This window comes from Corvus kubaryi, unplaced genomic scaffold (assembly GCF_017639235.1).
Source record: "Corvus kubaryi isolate FWS band 111438036 unplaced genomic scaffold, C.kubaryi_AGA036_p1.0 137, whole genome shotgun sequence".
Lineage (NCBI taxonomy): Eukaryota > Metazoa > Chordata > Aves > Passeriformes > Corvidae > Corvus > Corvus kubaryi.
Window position 1 is genome coordinate 33,853,845 of NW_024580671.1, and position 17,422 is coordinate 33,871,266.

At 37.5% G+C, this 17,422-nt stretch overlaps 1 protein-coding gene across 9 annotated transcripts in view; it reads right to left on the reverse strand.

Annotated features, from left to right (window-relative positions):
- CACNA2D1 (calcium voltage-gated channel auxiliary subunit alpha2delta 1) overlaps positions 1-17,422 on the reverse strand; it is a 365,110-nt gene that overhangs the window by 310,144 nt on the left and 37,544 nt on the right. For all 9 annotated transcript variants that reach the window (XM_042018479.1, XM_042018478.1, XM_042018482.1 and 6 more), the window contains exon 2: positions 5,812-5,893. In XM_042018479.1, the coding sequence (XP_041874413.1) occupies positions 5,812-5,893 (82 nt within the window). The remainder of the gene's footprint in view (positions 1-5,811; positions 5,894-17,422) is intronic.

A 17,422-nucleotide genomic window follows, 5' to 3' on the forward strand; every position in this document is an offset into this window, starting at 1 on the left:
GAACGGTCTATGTAAAAATGGAAGTTGTGCATACTTCCATCAAAATGGAACCATGTAATTAATAAATTCTGTAGTTCAGTAGGCTCTTCACCCCTTTTTTTCCTGTGTGCTGAGGTATCTGGTTTTAGACCAGAATGTGACTTTGAACTTTGTATATATTTTTTGTCTTTTCAAAGAAAAAATGTCTACTGAGAAATGCAGCTAGTGAGCTCAGCCTCCATATTTATTTTGCTACATGGATTTTAAAATTCTATTAAGCTGGTCTCTATTCCTTCTTATTTTTATTTCTAACAGTCTATTTGCTCTATAGTAACTACATATCATTCACACCAGAGCAGCTTCATAATGCCTGACTGCACAGAGAGTTCACGGGTAAGACAAAGTTACATGAGCCTTCTTAAGTAGAAATGACAATTACGTGACTATTTGTTGTTGCTGCTTTTGTTCTTTTGTAGGTTTTTTTAGACATAATACTTATAACACTAAAAAGAATATACTATGTTGTGCTGAGAGACAGTTAAAGAAGCACACTGGACAAGATTTTCCTGTGTATCCTGTATTCCTGCTTTCAAGTCTCAAGTTGTACATACAACATCTCCTCATAAACACTCCCTTTGCTCTTCTAGGTGAAAAAAATCCTTAGGAAGGACTAAACAGTACCTTCATCAGCTGGGCAACTACAGCAGCAATAAGGTTAAGATACAGCCTCTGCTTTTTGTGTAAAAATCTGTTTGGTTGGTTTTTTTTAAATACTTTTTACCTGCTTGACTTGTAAATTAAATGTTGTTAGTAATGATTCTTAGCAAATGTAAATTAGTGTAATCCACTGCAGTCAGTGGAGCTCTTCCAGTTTTCAACCAGCTGAGTATTTTGGCATCTTGAATCCTGACTTCCTGCCTTGTTGAAGCAATTTTTGCATTACTGTAATGGGGATATTACATTGGTATTACATCCAAGTTGGAGTTCTCCCAGATCTCACCTAAACTCCTAGTAATGACCAAAAAAGCAAGACTTAAATGTGTGCTTTAAAACTATTTTTGGAAGACTATTTTGAGACCATTCCCAGAGAGTGTCACAGAACCACCAGAGAATGTGCTGACTTGGAAGAGACTCACAATGATCATCAAGCCCAATTCCTGGACCTGTGCAGGGCACCACAATCCCACCACATTTCCTTTGGGCATCACAATGAACAGCTCTCGCCTGCCTCTCCATCTCCTTGTTTCTTCTACTCCAGTTATACCACTTTGCCTGGTTAAGGCCATGGATAAGCACAGCCTCAATGTAAAACTCCTAATTTTATTTTGGTTTGGGTTTTTTTTACCTTTCTTTTGCAATTTTTCTTACCACAAGCATTATATTGTTGTCATCATTGCTAACAAGAGAAAAGGTATAGGAAATGTGCATCAGCATAAACATATTCATATTTTCAGAGGCGGAATCACTAACGAACTAATGGACTTCCAAATATTTTGTCTTTTTAAACACTACATGGAATATTCATTAATATATTATTGTGTATCCTCGCTATACAGATATTTTCAAAAGTTGTGATTGATGAGTTACAATGGTTTACAATGGCTATATTATATATGCAAAAGCAAGAGAAAGAGTGGTTAGTTACTAGGACAAGATTGTGATTCCAAATCACTGTAACAAAATTGTCAATTAACTAAGAAAAGGGAATCTTCTTTTGAGGAGATTCCTTAAATATGATTCCATGCAATTCAGTACATGTTGAATTCAAACACCTTAAACACAAAAAATGTTTTTCCTGGTTATCAATGTCCACACTGCAGAATAAATTAGCCTTTTACCAAGGTACTGATCTCAACAGGACAGCTATCCACCTAAACACATACCTCACTTGACTTTAATGGTCATCTATATTTTAATTGTTTTATTCCTTTTTAAGTACATATTACACTCTAAGTTTTACATTCTCCAGGTTAAAAGCTCTCCCAGTCTAAAATCAAAATAATTGAGAATTAAGGCAGTGCTCCTATCCCTCTCCCTCATGGTCAGAAAAAAATGTTTTATAGTTCTCCAGAAGAGATCACTGTGTAGTGTAATTCCCTGGAGCACAAAGACCCCCAGATATCCAAGGCACACCCAAGCACAAACAGCACTGGTGAACCCTGAGATATCTTCAGCGAGTTATGGGAGCACCGTAAACTTGCAGCGCACAGCAGCTAATTGCAAAAGCCCTGGTTTATGAAGAAGTAATACATTCTAGGTGAGAACGTACTAATTGTGTTATGTCAAGAGCTATCTTGGTCACTTTAGAGATCTTCATAGAAGACACAATTACACAAAGCAGACACAGATTGTAACTTCAGCTGAATCAGTGGGAATTCTTCCCCTGAGTCCAGGGAAAGGTTGACCAGGCTGTGAAATGGTTATATTCTGCTACGTGTTCTTGCTAAAAGCTTTAACCTCACACTTGGCCAAATGAAAATTAATTTTCCCTAGAACAAGGGAAGACATTTCTCCTACCAATCTGATTATTACAGCTTTTGACAGAAAGTCATGTTTACTATTTTATAATAGGAGCAATCTGCTCCTTCTTTTGTATTAATCATTCTGCTTTTAGAGAGACAAGGGGAAGAAAACCCAAACAAATTATTTCTTTTTTGAAGTTTACATGAAGACTACAGGTTTGGTCCAAAACATTCTGGAGCTGGAATAATAAATAAATCAGAAAAAAAGCTGAAAATGCAATCTGACTGTAAGCATTTTTAAAGCCTGAGCAACTGTAGGCAAGTTCTGTGAATAAAAGTGACAAGCATGCAGTCATGCTATTTTTCATGTCTTTTAGTCTCCATTTTTCCAAAACTGTGATTCATTTCAGAAGAGATCTGACTAAATGTTAATAGGCAGTAAGCAGGAAAAAAAAAAGTATGTTATTCAGAAATGGGAAAGTGACAATAGCCTGTAAACAAGAAGAGAGTGGGAGACTGCATGGTTTACACCTTGCAGGGCTTTGTGTTTTCCCTTGCAGCCAAGAGAGCTAATTAAAACCTTATGTCTACAGAAAGACATCGTGCAACTTCGGTCAAACAAATGGCTTTGATATACTAGGATATTTTACATGGAAACATCCCCTTTTCATACTTCTAATCCTGGGATTGCAAGCACATATCGACCATCTTGTGGATACTCTGAGATAACATTATTTGCTTGAAGTCTATTATAAATTCTGGCTTTTCAAAAAAAACTTACCTACAGTATTCACACACTCATGTTTTCGTTTTTATCCACATTAATGTCACTGTGGCAAAGCTGGTAGCACTACAGATTATCAGGTTTACCCAGCAGTTTTCATTATAAGGCTGTTTAAGCAGCTTGTAAATTTGCCAAATATTAACTACATAAACTATTATTTTCCTCAGGGAAAAAAAAGAATGACAACATCAATCTCTTGGCTTTTTATTATCTATTTTACTATGTGGTCCTTGCATGGGAAGGCATAGCAAAATTGTTGAGACATTAACTCTTTGTTTTGTTCAAGTTAGAAATCCTCTGTAACTCATTTTCCTATTGCCTGTTATAGATTAAAACCTCAACACTTTATTTAGAGATATATTCTAGTCTTTAGGGTTAAAAAAATTTTAGCCTGAAAAGGACCTGCCGATCACTGAAGAGATTTTATCAGCTAAATTTCTGAGAACACGGGTATATTCCAACCCAGAGACCATCACTCCTAGGGAATTTCCTACCTTCTCTGCAGTTAAAGATCAGACTTGCTGTGGTCTCCCAGGCCTACACAGTGGGAGAAGAAGGAGATGAAAACTGAATGAAGAAGAAAGGGCAAGAGACTGAGATATGGAAACAGAGATAACAGACAGGAAAATGGAAAGAAAAGAATAAAGAGAGAAGAGACTGGAATGGAAGGAGAAATAGAAAAATCATACAGAAGAAAACTACAGGTCTGGGACTGAGAGTTAGTGATGGAGAGAAATAAGACAGGGGAAGAGAAATTCCTGTGGAAGAGAAAGGAGTATTGTGACAGGCTGGCCACACACACCTGGACAGGATGTTTTGGAAATGCTAAGAAAAACAAAAGAGTTCAAAGACAGGTGCTGATCTGGACAAAACTGAGGAGAGAGATCCTAAAATAGAAACAAGAAACTAGTGTAAAATAGAAAGGCAGACTGGCCAAGCAGCAAAGGAAGGAACTGAGACAGAAACATAAGTTGAGAAGAAATGAAAGATAGCCAAGCAACACAGCAGGAAAGGAACAGAAAGTTGAATGGTGAATCAGTGGTAAGGAATGGTAGGGAAAAAGAGACACAGCAAGGGCAGAATTGATCAGATCACACCTAAATTAGATAAGCAGAAAGGACTCGTAGCAGAAGCTCCCCACTAGAACCTGGAGACTGATGATTTGCAAGTCTTGTTGTTCTCTGTCAGGAGACACATGTGAAATCCACCTACAAAAACTCCAATCAGTGTTCCATGCTTCCAAACCTTACATTTCCTCAGGAAGCTCAAGTGCTAGACATTTCTGTGTTGGAAACCCATGCTTGTACAAATCTGATTATTTGTGTTAGGATCTCAAGATTTTGTTTTCAGTTTGTTTAGGGCTTTCAAAGATTAAAATGTGCATCTAAAGCATCTGCCTTAAATTGTGTTGCAATATGAAGCAGTCAAATATTAGGAAAGGCCAGAACTAAAATAAACTCTGCAATCCTCATTTATGTTCATCATGTACATGCAGTGACACAGTCCTTCCTTTTATAGGACAGTGGTGATCTCATCTGAGCTAATCTTCTAAACTCCTCTTATAGTCAGTAAAGACAAAATGTCCTTCTGGGACAGGATACACACAAGACGTGAATGTCTGGGCAAAGGGTCATTAAGGTCAAAGGAATACATTAATGCACAATGCTAAATCTGAGAATTTCACACATGATTTTTTCTTTGTCTCTCTTAATGGCTTCGAAACTTCTGCTGTGCATTTCACAGATCATTTGGGGAGATTATGATTTCTGGAAACCAAATCTCAAGGTTTCACATTCAGTTCCCCAGCACCTTTTGTTGGCTAACAATAACTTAGTTTCCTGATGTAGCAGCAAAATTTCCCTCACATCAACTCAGACATCCATCAGTTCACAGAAAGAGCCACAGCACTTGTGCGGGGATAGGGAGAGGGAACTGTATGATCATATGGATGTATACTGGATTGTGATGTATACACACAAAATTGTACAGGCAGTGTAATCCTGACATTTTCTGAATTGTGCCTTCATTTTTCTGCAATGTCAGATGTGTTGTCACCATCTATGAATAGAACAATAACAAAAAAATAATCTCGATGAAAGACCTGTAAATTCTTCTCTAAAAAAAACTTTATGTTAAATTTTAACAGCTGAATAAAAGTAGTTTTCATTCTCATCTATATTTCTGCTAACCAAAAGCCGCCTCATTTCAGGAAATATGTATCAGAAAGATAGGTTCCCTTGTTAATAAAGAGCAGAATTCTCCACCACTGTGAATGGTTGCTTCCTGGAGACCATATTTGAAAAACATAGAACATAAAAGTGCTTGCTTCAGGTGGAAGTGTTGCAACAATGGTAAGCCATATGTCTGATACTGCAAAGCTGATTAAATATTATCAATGAGGAAATTCTGCAACACTGAGAGTGAATTGATGGATGTCTGTTATTCATTTCCCTCTCAGTAAGCACTGCAGAGTTTAATTCCCAAAAATCATTTTCATATGTTGGGATGAAATGATTGTAAAGCCTAAAAGATGCAAGCCCTTCACTTCACTTTCTAGTTACAGCAGTCTAGGACACATCTTCTTACTTGAGCAAGCCAGTCCACTCCACTTGCAGTTCGTGCGAGCGTCACGAGATCTTCTTGCATCTTATCCACCCATGCTTTTATCCTGCAGAAAACAAAAAAGAAAACAGAGCCATCCAATCAGATCACTGACAAGTGGAAATGGCATACAAGCATATAGCACAGAAAACGGAAAAATAAAAGAGATAAAAATGAATATAAAACATACAAGACTTGTCTTTGAGGTTTTTCTTCAATAGATCCTCTACCCAGCCTTGTTGACCTGAATCTGTTCATAAAGTTGTCTGTGGTGGCCACCAAGACATGCCCGCTGTAGACCCAAGAGTAACATCATGTCTATGTAGCCAAGCTGCAGCAAAGATCCCCACAACAGAGATGGTACACTACCAGCCGAGACAACATGCCTGCCCTGCAGCTCACTCCCAGAAATGCCTCTCCCAAGCACCCCAAGGTCCTTCTCCCAACAGATAGTAAAGGCAGAGAAAAACACCAGCTGGAAGCAGGTTTAAAAACCACACTAAATGTTCTGGTCTTTAGCCTCCCTTCAAGGAAGCAACAGCAGAACAGGCAGCAGTGGCCAGGAGCTGTTTTGAAAAGAGATGTTTGCTCCTGGCTGCTGTCACCAGGGAACAACTGATTTGCTGCTTTTCCTGCTCTGCTCCCTGTGCCCAGTAAACCTGACTCTCTGGAAAAGCATGGATCCAACACAGTTTCTGTGCCATGTCGCATTCTGCAGCAGGAAAGGAGCCATGGTCAAAGTTTATCCCAGTAAGGTCCATGTTACAAGAAGCTTGTGTTCTTTGCCTAGCCAGAAAGTTTCATCTCCAACTTATCTCTCACATTATCCCTGCCATTATGCCAGCTTTTGCTCTGAAACTTGGAACAAATAAACATATTTATCCTAGCCCTTTCCCAGCCTTAATCTGATACCCAAGGGATAACTGCTAAGATTAATTCATTAATAAAGACAGGAAAAAGGGAGATTCCATTTTTGCTTTGGAAAATTTGGAAGACTAGGAAAGAAGATGGAAGACTGATTTTACTCTTTCTTTGCATGGCCATTAATAAAGAAATTTTCTGTTAATCCACAGCCAATATCTCCAAAGAACACCCTCTTCTATTATGGAGTTACAAGTTGACTATTTTTATTAAAGGACCCTTCCTCATGCTTCCTTCACACATGAAAATCACATTTGCATTGACTACAGCAATTGATTCCATTTTTGGTGTAGTGCTCCCAAATCTTCCCTTCTACAGTTTGCTTTCCAAAAACTGAGATAAAACAAATTAATTTCCTGGTTCAAGTCTCCACAAAGCCCTGTATTATATAAACATTTAGTTCTGTGTAGAAATCAGTTTGTTCAAAACCATGGTGCATTATAATTACCATGGATTTAGGACCATCATTTGTATCTGTACAAAGAATATTGACTCATAAGCACAAGTACGAGCACAAACAAGAAAATGCCATCATTTTACATTTTTGAACAGCTTCTGGTTTTCTGTGTGAAAGAATGAGGCATATGAAAGGTGAAAAAGTGAAACCCATTACCCAGAAGTGTTTTCAAAAGCATAAAATAAATAATTGAACACCCTGAGTATTTTATGTTCCATTTCAGTTATAAAAATTGTGGGTGTTATTTCTAACAGGAATTGATAGAAAAAATCAAGGAGGATTGATTTTTAAATTTACTTTTTCCATTTCCTACTGCTTTATATTTTTACTGGATATATTCCTCTCTGTTCTTAAAGAAAACTGGAATGGTGAAAACATATATTCGTTAACTAGTCAGTTAGTTAGCTGGTTAGTTACTTAAATTTGAAATTTTGGAAGAAGTTGCACTTAAAACCAATAATTACTTATTAATACTATTACTTGTAAATGAAATATGAATAATTTATTCTCTTTAACTTGAAAAAATATTTTCAATAAATACTTCTTATATATTGTCGAGAACTCCTGCCTCCACACAATTAGCCCACAACATGCCTTCTGGAGTTAGCCACCATGACTAGTTTTTGTTTTAGTTTGGGTTTGATTTTGTTTTGTTTTAAGTTGTGTTTGAGCAAGGCTTCTGCTTCAGTCAATGGGAAAAGGCATGTCCAGGGCTGACCCACTCTCTCCTCAGCCAGGTGAGCTGAACCTATCTTCTACATATCTTCTAGTGGAGCTCTGGACAACTTTGATTCCTAGTCCAAGTTCTCCAGCTTTATTTTTAGTCAGGTAGGGGTATAGAGTATCAGTTTCTAAACTGGAATAGGAGGAAGTCCACCTTCTTCCAAACTTAATGACAATTTCCTTCCCTAGCTGTAACTATAATGTAAATAATAAAGCTTCTTCCAATGTACTCACTATATATTTACCTTAAAAGATTATATTCTTGCATACTGGTGTTAGCCAGTGAGACCTTTTGTAGTGAAAACTGTCCTTTTTTTTGCTTTCCTATACACCAGGGTGCAACATCATCACAAAATTATGGAATCATAGAATAGTTTGGGTTGGAAGGGACCTTTAAAGGTCATCCAGTCCAATCCCCCCTGCAATGAGCAAGGATATCTTCAACCAGCTCAAGTTGCTCAGATGGTAAAAAGAAATAACATCAGAAGTGTTGTGCTAGATTACTATCAAAAGTAGAAACGATAAAATGATGTTCTACGACTTTGAGGAAGTTCAGTGTAATTCCTCTTGCCTTCCCACAAGAATTTGAATATGATTAGTATTATTCATAAAATCTAATGACAGCATTTCTGCATCTCAGTTTCCTACCTTCCCACCAGACAAAAGTGTACATTTGAGACATTTCATACTCCTCGTAGGCTTTTTTTTCAGAAATGGACATGCATTCTATAACTTTCACAGGAAAATTGCATAGAGTATATAAAATAAAACTTTTTTTTTTTTTTTTCCCAGTTAAGGACTCACATTATCTCACTGTGTTTTGGGGTTTTTTTAAGTGCGTCTTTAAAAAAAAAAAAAATAATGGCCTGTAGGCACTGAAATGCTTGTCTGGTGCTCCTTTTAACTGAAGCCTGCAGTGCAATATCTGTCTGACAGCTGCTCATGGTCAGAGTTTATTTAACAATTGGAAAGCTGTCACAGCAAATGGCAACTCCCATGACTTAAAGAAGCAGAAGTCATTTTTTTTTCTGCAAAGGACACCAACAGAAAGCTACAAAAGGCTGGTTTGTTCTTATCGTTATTAGTTAGACACAAACATTGCAATGGATGTTCTACTGAAAGGTGATTATGTTCTGCAGGACAATTGATTTTAACCCCCTTTTCTCACACACAGGTTGTTCCTGTATGAAGCAGTGATGAGACAAAAGGAGTGTGCACATGCCTTCCCACAGCAACTTCCAAGTGATCTGAATGATGGAGGGAGCTGTCTGATTAAAGACAGACAGACACAGGTCATTTACGGGGGATTAGAAGGTACAACCCTGCTCCTGTCACCTGGGCTGTGATCAGATTGATGAAGAAATAGCCCAAACACTACAGAACCATCCATCCACATTATGTTATCAGCCAACCTAGGAAAACAGTTATTTCGACAGCACAGGAAGATTTCTTTTCTTCTTTTTCTTATATTTTTTCTCATTTTTTTAAAGCAGGACAATTATATTTCCTAAAGTCAGAGGATTTTCACAGGTACACCCCTAGCCACACTACGAGCAGAACTAAATACAGCAGGTGCTAGACTAAGAAATCTTTCTTTTAATTTCATTAAAACCCATTTTAATGTTAAACCTGTACTTGCAGAACAGAGCACTGCTCAATTACAGAGGTAAAAGAAACCAAGACATCTCGATGCAGAATATCCTGGCTATAACCATATTTCCCCTGACGAAACTGATGCAGTTCTGCTGACTTTAAGGAAAGTAGATTCATGTAATGATATACCATATCTTTGTAGACCACTCACACTAATTTAAGGTCCATTAGCTGACTTCTGCTTGGATAACGTCTTATAATCTAAAGAGGCAAGGATAAAGCTGAACTCTGACAATTGAAGTCACTTGGTACATTGGAGATCCACATCCAGTTCTCTACAGTTAAGATTACATTCAGCTCAAGTTTATCGTTCTTGCATACAAAAATAGCAACAATAGAAGTAATGAAAGATGTCAGTAGTGAGAGGAAGAAGTGTTTTAAAAATAGGTCAATATTTCTCTGATTATCAAGCAGGAAAAAGACCAAAACACCCTGCTCCTATTTAAATTGAAAAGTGGCGTTTAGGAAATTAAGATAAATGAGATGGTTTTGGAAACTGAGAGAGTAAACCTTGCTATATTTTTTCAGGCTAACCCCACTTTATTTTTTTGCTCAGAAAAAACCTTCACTTTCAGGTTTAGATGTTTTTTAGAAGATTTGCTGTTAGTGAAGGAAGGGGGAAAGGCTACAAAATTATCATAGCAGCAGAATTCACAACCATTCTTTGTCACTCTTAGGCAACACCAAGGGGCAAATAGAAATTCTTATAGTAATTATAGAAGGCATGTGAATGGAAGTTACAATAAAATTATTAACCTTTTACACAGAAAGTACCCATGTTGCTGCATTTACACTTCTCACTGCACAACTAGTGATTTTAAATACCACTATATTTTTTTCATGACCTATAAGCTGACAGTACTCATCTCAGGCATAGGGACAGATGGATAGATTTATAGACAACTAGGCTTTTGAAGGAGAAATAAAGGCAGATTTTGTGAAATACTGAAGAAAATTTAATAATGCCCCGAAAATTTCACTGATTCTAAAACATAAAGAAAGGGGCTGGATATCGGGAAACTGATGCAAAGATCACTAAAATCCCATTGTTATCAGATCAAACTCTTAAATGTCTACTGTCTTCGTAGCCAGAAAATGAATAAATGATATAATTTATATAATCTAAATTATATAATTTAGATGTGACATAAAAACAAATGAAGGCAAAACAGTCCATCTAAGCTTTTGTGAATTTTCCAGATCTTACTATAGTATTTGTAACAGTCCAATTAGATTCCACAGAGGGGATTTAATTTCATAATCTAAAGACAGGCTCAACTCATTCTATGACTTCTATGGTTATGAACACCTCAGGGTGATGTACAGTCCTCCAATACTCCTTTTATCTGTTATTTGAAAATTTGCTACTGCACTATGTGAAGGTACTTATAAGTACTATAGATAGTAAATAACAATTTTAAAGGAAAGTAAGGATTCAGAAATTTAAGTGTAAAGGGGTGTGTTCTGTGAGTGTTTGAGAGCCCCTTTTATTCCAGTGCAATAATGATACAGGAATGTATATCAAGTGCTAACTATCTGGTAAAGATATATCACACAATTTTGTATATATGGTTGGAAGAATGTTTGTGTAGTAAAAGCAAAGCAAAGATTAATTCTAGACATTTGGCTGCACTGAGTGAGGAAAACAGGGAAACTATGTGATCTCTGTGCATAAAAATGGATGCATGAAATCTTCAGCATCTTATGCTCCCCAGGCAAATATATTTCCTCTGTTGGCAAGAAGAAAAAATAGTACTTTGTTTCTTTGCCCTCTTTGACTGTCTTATCTTCCCAGATGTGACAAGCTGCTGGCCATGTAGTCTGCAAGGACCTTCCAGAGATAAGATAGCCCCAACGGCCAAGGCCAGATGGCCCCTCTTGTTCTTTCCTGTTTTTAAACAGTAAAACCCTTGCTTGGAATTGTTATTTTACATTTCTCAAATGGAAACATTTGGGAAGAAAGACATAATTTCTCTGTCATATCTGTCATTCTGTAGACAGAAAATAAATATCAATGTAGATGGAAAACTTTTCAGGATACACTTGAATCTTAGTAACAGACATCTTAATGTTCAAACTTGGGGGGTTTAAGCTTTCAATTTACATAGTTAGGCCATCCAGTCACAGAAAGTGTAACAATTTTCCATTTCTTCCCCCAAACACTCCTTCTCCATATGAACATAGCTCATCTCCATCATAGTCATCATAGAACAAGCTCTCAGGAGCATTCACAAATGACTGATCTACCAAACGCCCTTTCAAGGACACCCCTTGTATCACAGATAAATTGGGAACAAGGAATCCAGAGATGCAGCCCTGATACAGACAGAAGGAGAAGGAATAGCCCTTTGATTGGGCCAGCAGCTCAGCAGACTTAAGTTCCACCACCTGAGAAAGTCAGTGGCAAGTCAATGGTTCATGGCACGTGAAGGGCAGGTCTGTCAGGTACCCTTTTCTCTGTCCTAACACACCATTTGCTTCTCAATACTGAGTCCCAGTGGCAGGTTACAGGATGGAAATGGTCAACTGTGAATGGCACCATGAGCTGCTTAGCCTTTGCCCCAGTGCCCAGAGAAGCAGAAACCTTTCTCCATTCTCACCCAGGACTTCTAAGCCAAACCAACTCCTTCACCCCAACATCTCTTTTGGAGCACAGCTTGAATGGCTGTTTTGCTCTCACCTTCCAACAAAACCTTGCCTAAATACCTCCATCAGAAGGCTTCACAGATGGATCTGGGAACAGACCCAGAGGGTGGACCCACTGACTTTTGCTCACTCCCACTGAAATAACTTGTCCTCATATTTCAACTCTTCACCTGTAATTTCATTTTACATTTTAACAACTGTGTACCAGATTCTTCAAAACTTCCAGATGTTAAGCAAAAGTGATCAAGTAATTCCTTAAATATGATGTCCTCTTTCAAGAGCTAGGATCAGAGCATGGTCCTATTATTTTATAACCTTGTTCAATATGAGCCAAGTGCCTAAGAGGTGCTTAACTACACATGTTCATAATTATAGCTTCTGCTTCACAAATATTTCTCTTTACGTTGCCAAAATTGTTCTTTTGCAGTCTAAAGCTTCCTAGCAAATAACATGAAAAATATCCTCTCATGGAAATTACTGTTGCACAAAATATCATTTAATAATTTAAGCTCAATCTTTCATGTAAGCCTGACACAGTCAGCTGCAAAATTGCTATAAGCTGTAAAAGGACTACTTAAAAATGATTATGTTTTAATTATCAAAGATTATACTGCTAAAACAGTTCAACAGAGAAGACATAACAAATTTTTAGCTCCAATGACTGCCAGTAGAGCTCAGATATGTTTCATTAAAGGCTTTTACAATAAGATATACATGTAGTACCATTCATTGCTTAGCACTGGAAAAGCAATCAAACTTTCCAAATCTAGTTACCATTTTTGTGACTGAGACATATAAATTCAGAATGAAGAAATCTGTACCACATTAAAAGCATTTTGTTTTAAATTTCAATGGCCTAACATATGGCTGAGGATACAGATCTCATGGAGGAGCAGGCACTGCTGGAGGGACCTGGGTATATTTGCACCCACCAGAGATCCCCTAAAACATCAGGTAATATGCCTCTCATCTTCTCTTTGCTCCACCTCTGATAATCAGTATTTAAAGAGTGTCCAATGTAACTGGACAATCTTTAATTCAATCTGGTCTAAGTTAAATTTCTCCAGTAAAAACACAGATACGCCACCAAAATTTTTCATGCAATGTGATAAGAAGGAGACTGAATCTCACATACATCACTGCAGTTATTCCAGTACTGTAACAATGGAACCTGGATTAGAAGCTGGTCCTTATGCAAATTAAGATGTAAAAGCTGCTATTTTTGATGGCTCTGTATTATACAGCAAATCTGTTAATAGCATAATGCCTTTGGAGAATAGAAAAGAATGTTTTAAAAAATGATTGAAAAATAAATCTCAGTTGTAATGGAATTTTACAAAGTGCTTAACAGCACAGTTTTGCTAAGACATTTCAGGCAAACAATTACTTTATCTGTTATGTTTAACATACCATACTCATACTTTAACCATAATTTACACTGAAAATTACTTCTTCCCCAAACTAATAAACATTATATTTTAGCATAAGAAAAAAATAAAAGGAAATTAAAATATTGGATACCAGTAAAGAAGAGATTAAAGGAAAAAACTGAGATTCCCACAAACCAGGAATATATTCATAATCATGTATGTACACTGATTCAACTGAGTGCATATTTCATCCTAATTTATGCCCTAACCACTTAAGTATCTTGTTTTCACACATATATAATGCAGAAGCTGCACATATGGACTGGACTTGTCTGTTCTTCATATTGAATAAATGGGATGGGCTACAACAATAAGACACGTACATTTATCTCCCTAAAGCATGCAGTTCGTTTGAACAGCTATTTTGGTTTAAGTTATACTTACAAGAATGCCAAATAAGCTTTGAAAGAAATGACCACACGCTCACCTCATTATGTCATCACCTACTGAGGAAGTGAACAGCAAATCTTCCCTTGAGTTTACCAACACGTGGATGTTCAATCAGTGTTTCTCACTGACTTTCAGGGAACTGAGGTATAAAGCAGTACCCTTATTAAAATCAAGTTTGTTTGTCTTTTTTAAAATTTCTTGGGTGTTTTAGTGGGAAAAAATAGTATTAAAGTACTTTGCCTCTCATAGAATATATTAGGCAAGTGCAACTAAGGCAGTGACAGCATCATCAGGGAGCTGAGTTACTCACTTCTCTATTTTTATCTGATTGTCTGATGTAGGTTTTGGCTGTAGTGACAGAAGTCCAACACCCAGGACTGACACTGGCACCAGCAAACACTGAAGTATCCAGCCTGTGCTTTGCTGCAGCGAGGTTCAAGAGCAGGCGAGTAACTCCCCCTGTGTAAGTCACACTAATCACAGAATGTAGGTACACAGCAGAATTGGGAGCCTGCACTCAGATCATGGACAGCAAGTCTACCTTTTCTGGGTTTGCCACTTGCCTAAGTGTAAAAGTCAAATGCAAAAATTGAGAAATTCTTAAAGACAAGCAGGTGTTTTTGTGCTCTGAAAGATAGGCCTTGATTGGATATGGAGAATCTTCCCTAAAAGTCTGTATGAAATTGTTCAAATTATTAAAAAGATGCATTATTTATAATGGTTATTTAATATGAAATTCTTATCGAGAATATTCTATGATCATTTAAGCACTGAAAAAAGGAATAAAGATTGATAAACGTGTAGGGGTTTTTTACACAACTATAAGTTGTTTGCTACCACGCTTCAAATTTTATAACCTCCTTTCAAATGCATTTTTCTGTGGTGTTGATCCCTCTGGTTTAATAATGTCAAGGCTTCATAAATAAAACATTATATCAGATATCAGAATGTCACCTTCTGATAAACCTATGCAGTTTGAGAAAAGAACCCACCTGACTCTTCTTCTAATTTATAATTTTCTTGTAAGTTATTAAATTCTTTAAAAAAATTTTTGTTGTACAGTGTACTCCAAAGCATATTACTTGAAATCTGCACATCCAAATTAATTAGCTGTTTCCTTTGCAAATATATTCTTTCTTTCAAAGCCTGACTTCCAATGTGCAAAGCTGCCACCACCCTAATGTGACACTGCTGTGGCACGTGTAGTAATAGCATTAGAGTAATGAAGAGACATTTTTTTTGGAAAGACCTAAATTGACTTCATATTCTGAAAGATAGGCACAATCTGCATTCAGTGCTGCCATTTAAAACAAAAAGTAAAATATCATGACAGAAGATGCAAAGCAGAGATTATTGCACAGGCAAAAGAATGGCACAGAATATTAAGTTCCTACAGAAATTAACATCAAAATTAGCATAGCCACACTGTCTTTAAATTCTTTCCATTTCACAAAGTCGCACTGAATTACACGGAGTTTTTGCTAAAGGCGCAGCTGGCGCGTTGTTGTTCCTGGGACGCAGATGCATATTAATGGCTGTGTGAAAAGGATAATGGTATATGAGAAATAATCAATGAATTCTTTTCCTCCTGTTCAAGAGGTTGTCAGTGTATTCCCCCCCACACACACTGCAGTTTGCTCTCTTGAAAACAGGAGGTCAGGACTCCTGATCACAGGATCGGGACAACACCTGAACAGGCTGGTGCAGGAGAACCTTAGATGAATTAAAACCATGGCTGTTTCTCCAGGGTGTTAGACTGAGCAGCTGTGCATCAGAAGTGCTAGCATACTGTAAACTACCAGAAAAATTAAATGCAATTTCCCTGTAAAGAACCAGCAGCAACCAAAACCATTTGGCAATCTTCCGCTTTAGAAAATTAACCTTTAGAAATGGCTGGTGTCAGGTGTTGCAGGCCAGTTTAGTCATAAACAACTGTGCAGGTCTTATATTTCTGATTTATAGTACTTTTCTTAAATCTAAAGAAACTGGAGATTGAAGGATAGGTTTTTTTGAGCGATACAAAAGCCTTGGCTTAATTCTTTTTCTTTTAAAAAGCTCTTATAGATAGTCTCAGATTACTTACATAAACCTCAGAAAAATAAGAGTTCATGTTCATGATGTTTGGGTTTCACTTTTGAAAGGCTGTTTGAAGAGACTGCAAGTGTTTGATTCAGAAAGCTCAGGCACAGAAATGGTTTCCAACTGTGCGCACAGGGCTAAAGGGCTGTAAGGGTCACTTCACAGTAAAACTGAACAAGAATGACACTAAATGTAATTCAGCTCTAAAACAATTCCTTCTCAAAGAGCCTTCGCTCTCCTTTCTCAGGCTGGGGTAAATGCTTGAAGGTCAGGAGGCCACAGAGCTTGTCAGTGCATTCAATGCGCATTAAAAAGACAGGTTATTAATGAAAGGTCTCTGACATTTACTTGGGAGACAACCCTCCCCTCTTTCCAGTCGTCCCCTTCCCCAGTTTTAACACATTCTCTAATTAAGCATCAATACAATGCAATATAACTGATGTAGTAGTCATTACTGGGAATTGCCCATTCTCTCATCAAATCAGAGTGTACAGAGAAGGCTGTGTTTGAAATGGGTGAACTTAATTGCCCGATGGTCCCAAAGAGGATTGTACAAACAGATCAAGACATCACACACACACAACTGATCTCAGCTGTGATACAAGCTGTTTGTCACTCGCCCATCTATCTTTGCTTACTAGGATAACGGTGGCTGGATTGGACACTGGACAATTTAATAAATAAGAGCATTGGATGTGTTTCAAATGAAGCATCCCAGAATGCAGGATTTAGTGACATTTTGATTAAAGGTCCATACATAACAAAGGCTTTTTATGAGGCAGCTGCTTAAAAGACAATCTATTTGAGCAAAAACAGAGCAGAGTAGCTGGTATCCCTTGGCAATTTACTGTGAAACATTTGTTTGCTTCACAATGATCTGGTTCACAATCATTGCACTTGCATGGTTGGTTGATTAAATCAGTATCTCTAGCAGTCATTACAGAGAGCAAAGGAAAAAAGGCAATTGCTAAGGTAATGCCCTTTTGTGTTATGCAAAACAGATATGTCAGGAAAGTGCATTCCTTTTTCTTTTCCCAGCACCTTGTTCTCTGTTTCCAATTCCCAGTAAAAAGCATTGGGGTTTTAAGCTACAGAGTCATAAATAGCATTTGATCAAGGAAAGTGTTAATCCAGAACAGTGGTGTTAGCTGTTCTGAAGGAAGTGCACTACCAACAACTCAGTAAATAATGGGAAGGAAGGAAGGAAGGACGGATGGAAGGGAGGGAGGGAGGGAGGGAGGCAGGAAGGCAGGCAGGAAGGCAGGAAGGCAGGAAGGCAGGAAGGCAGGAAGGCAGG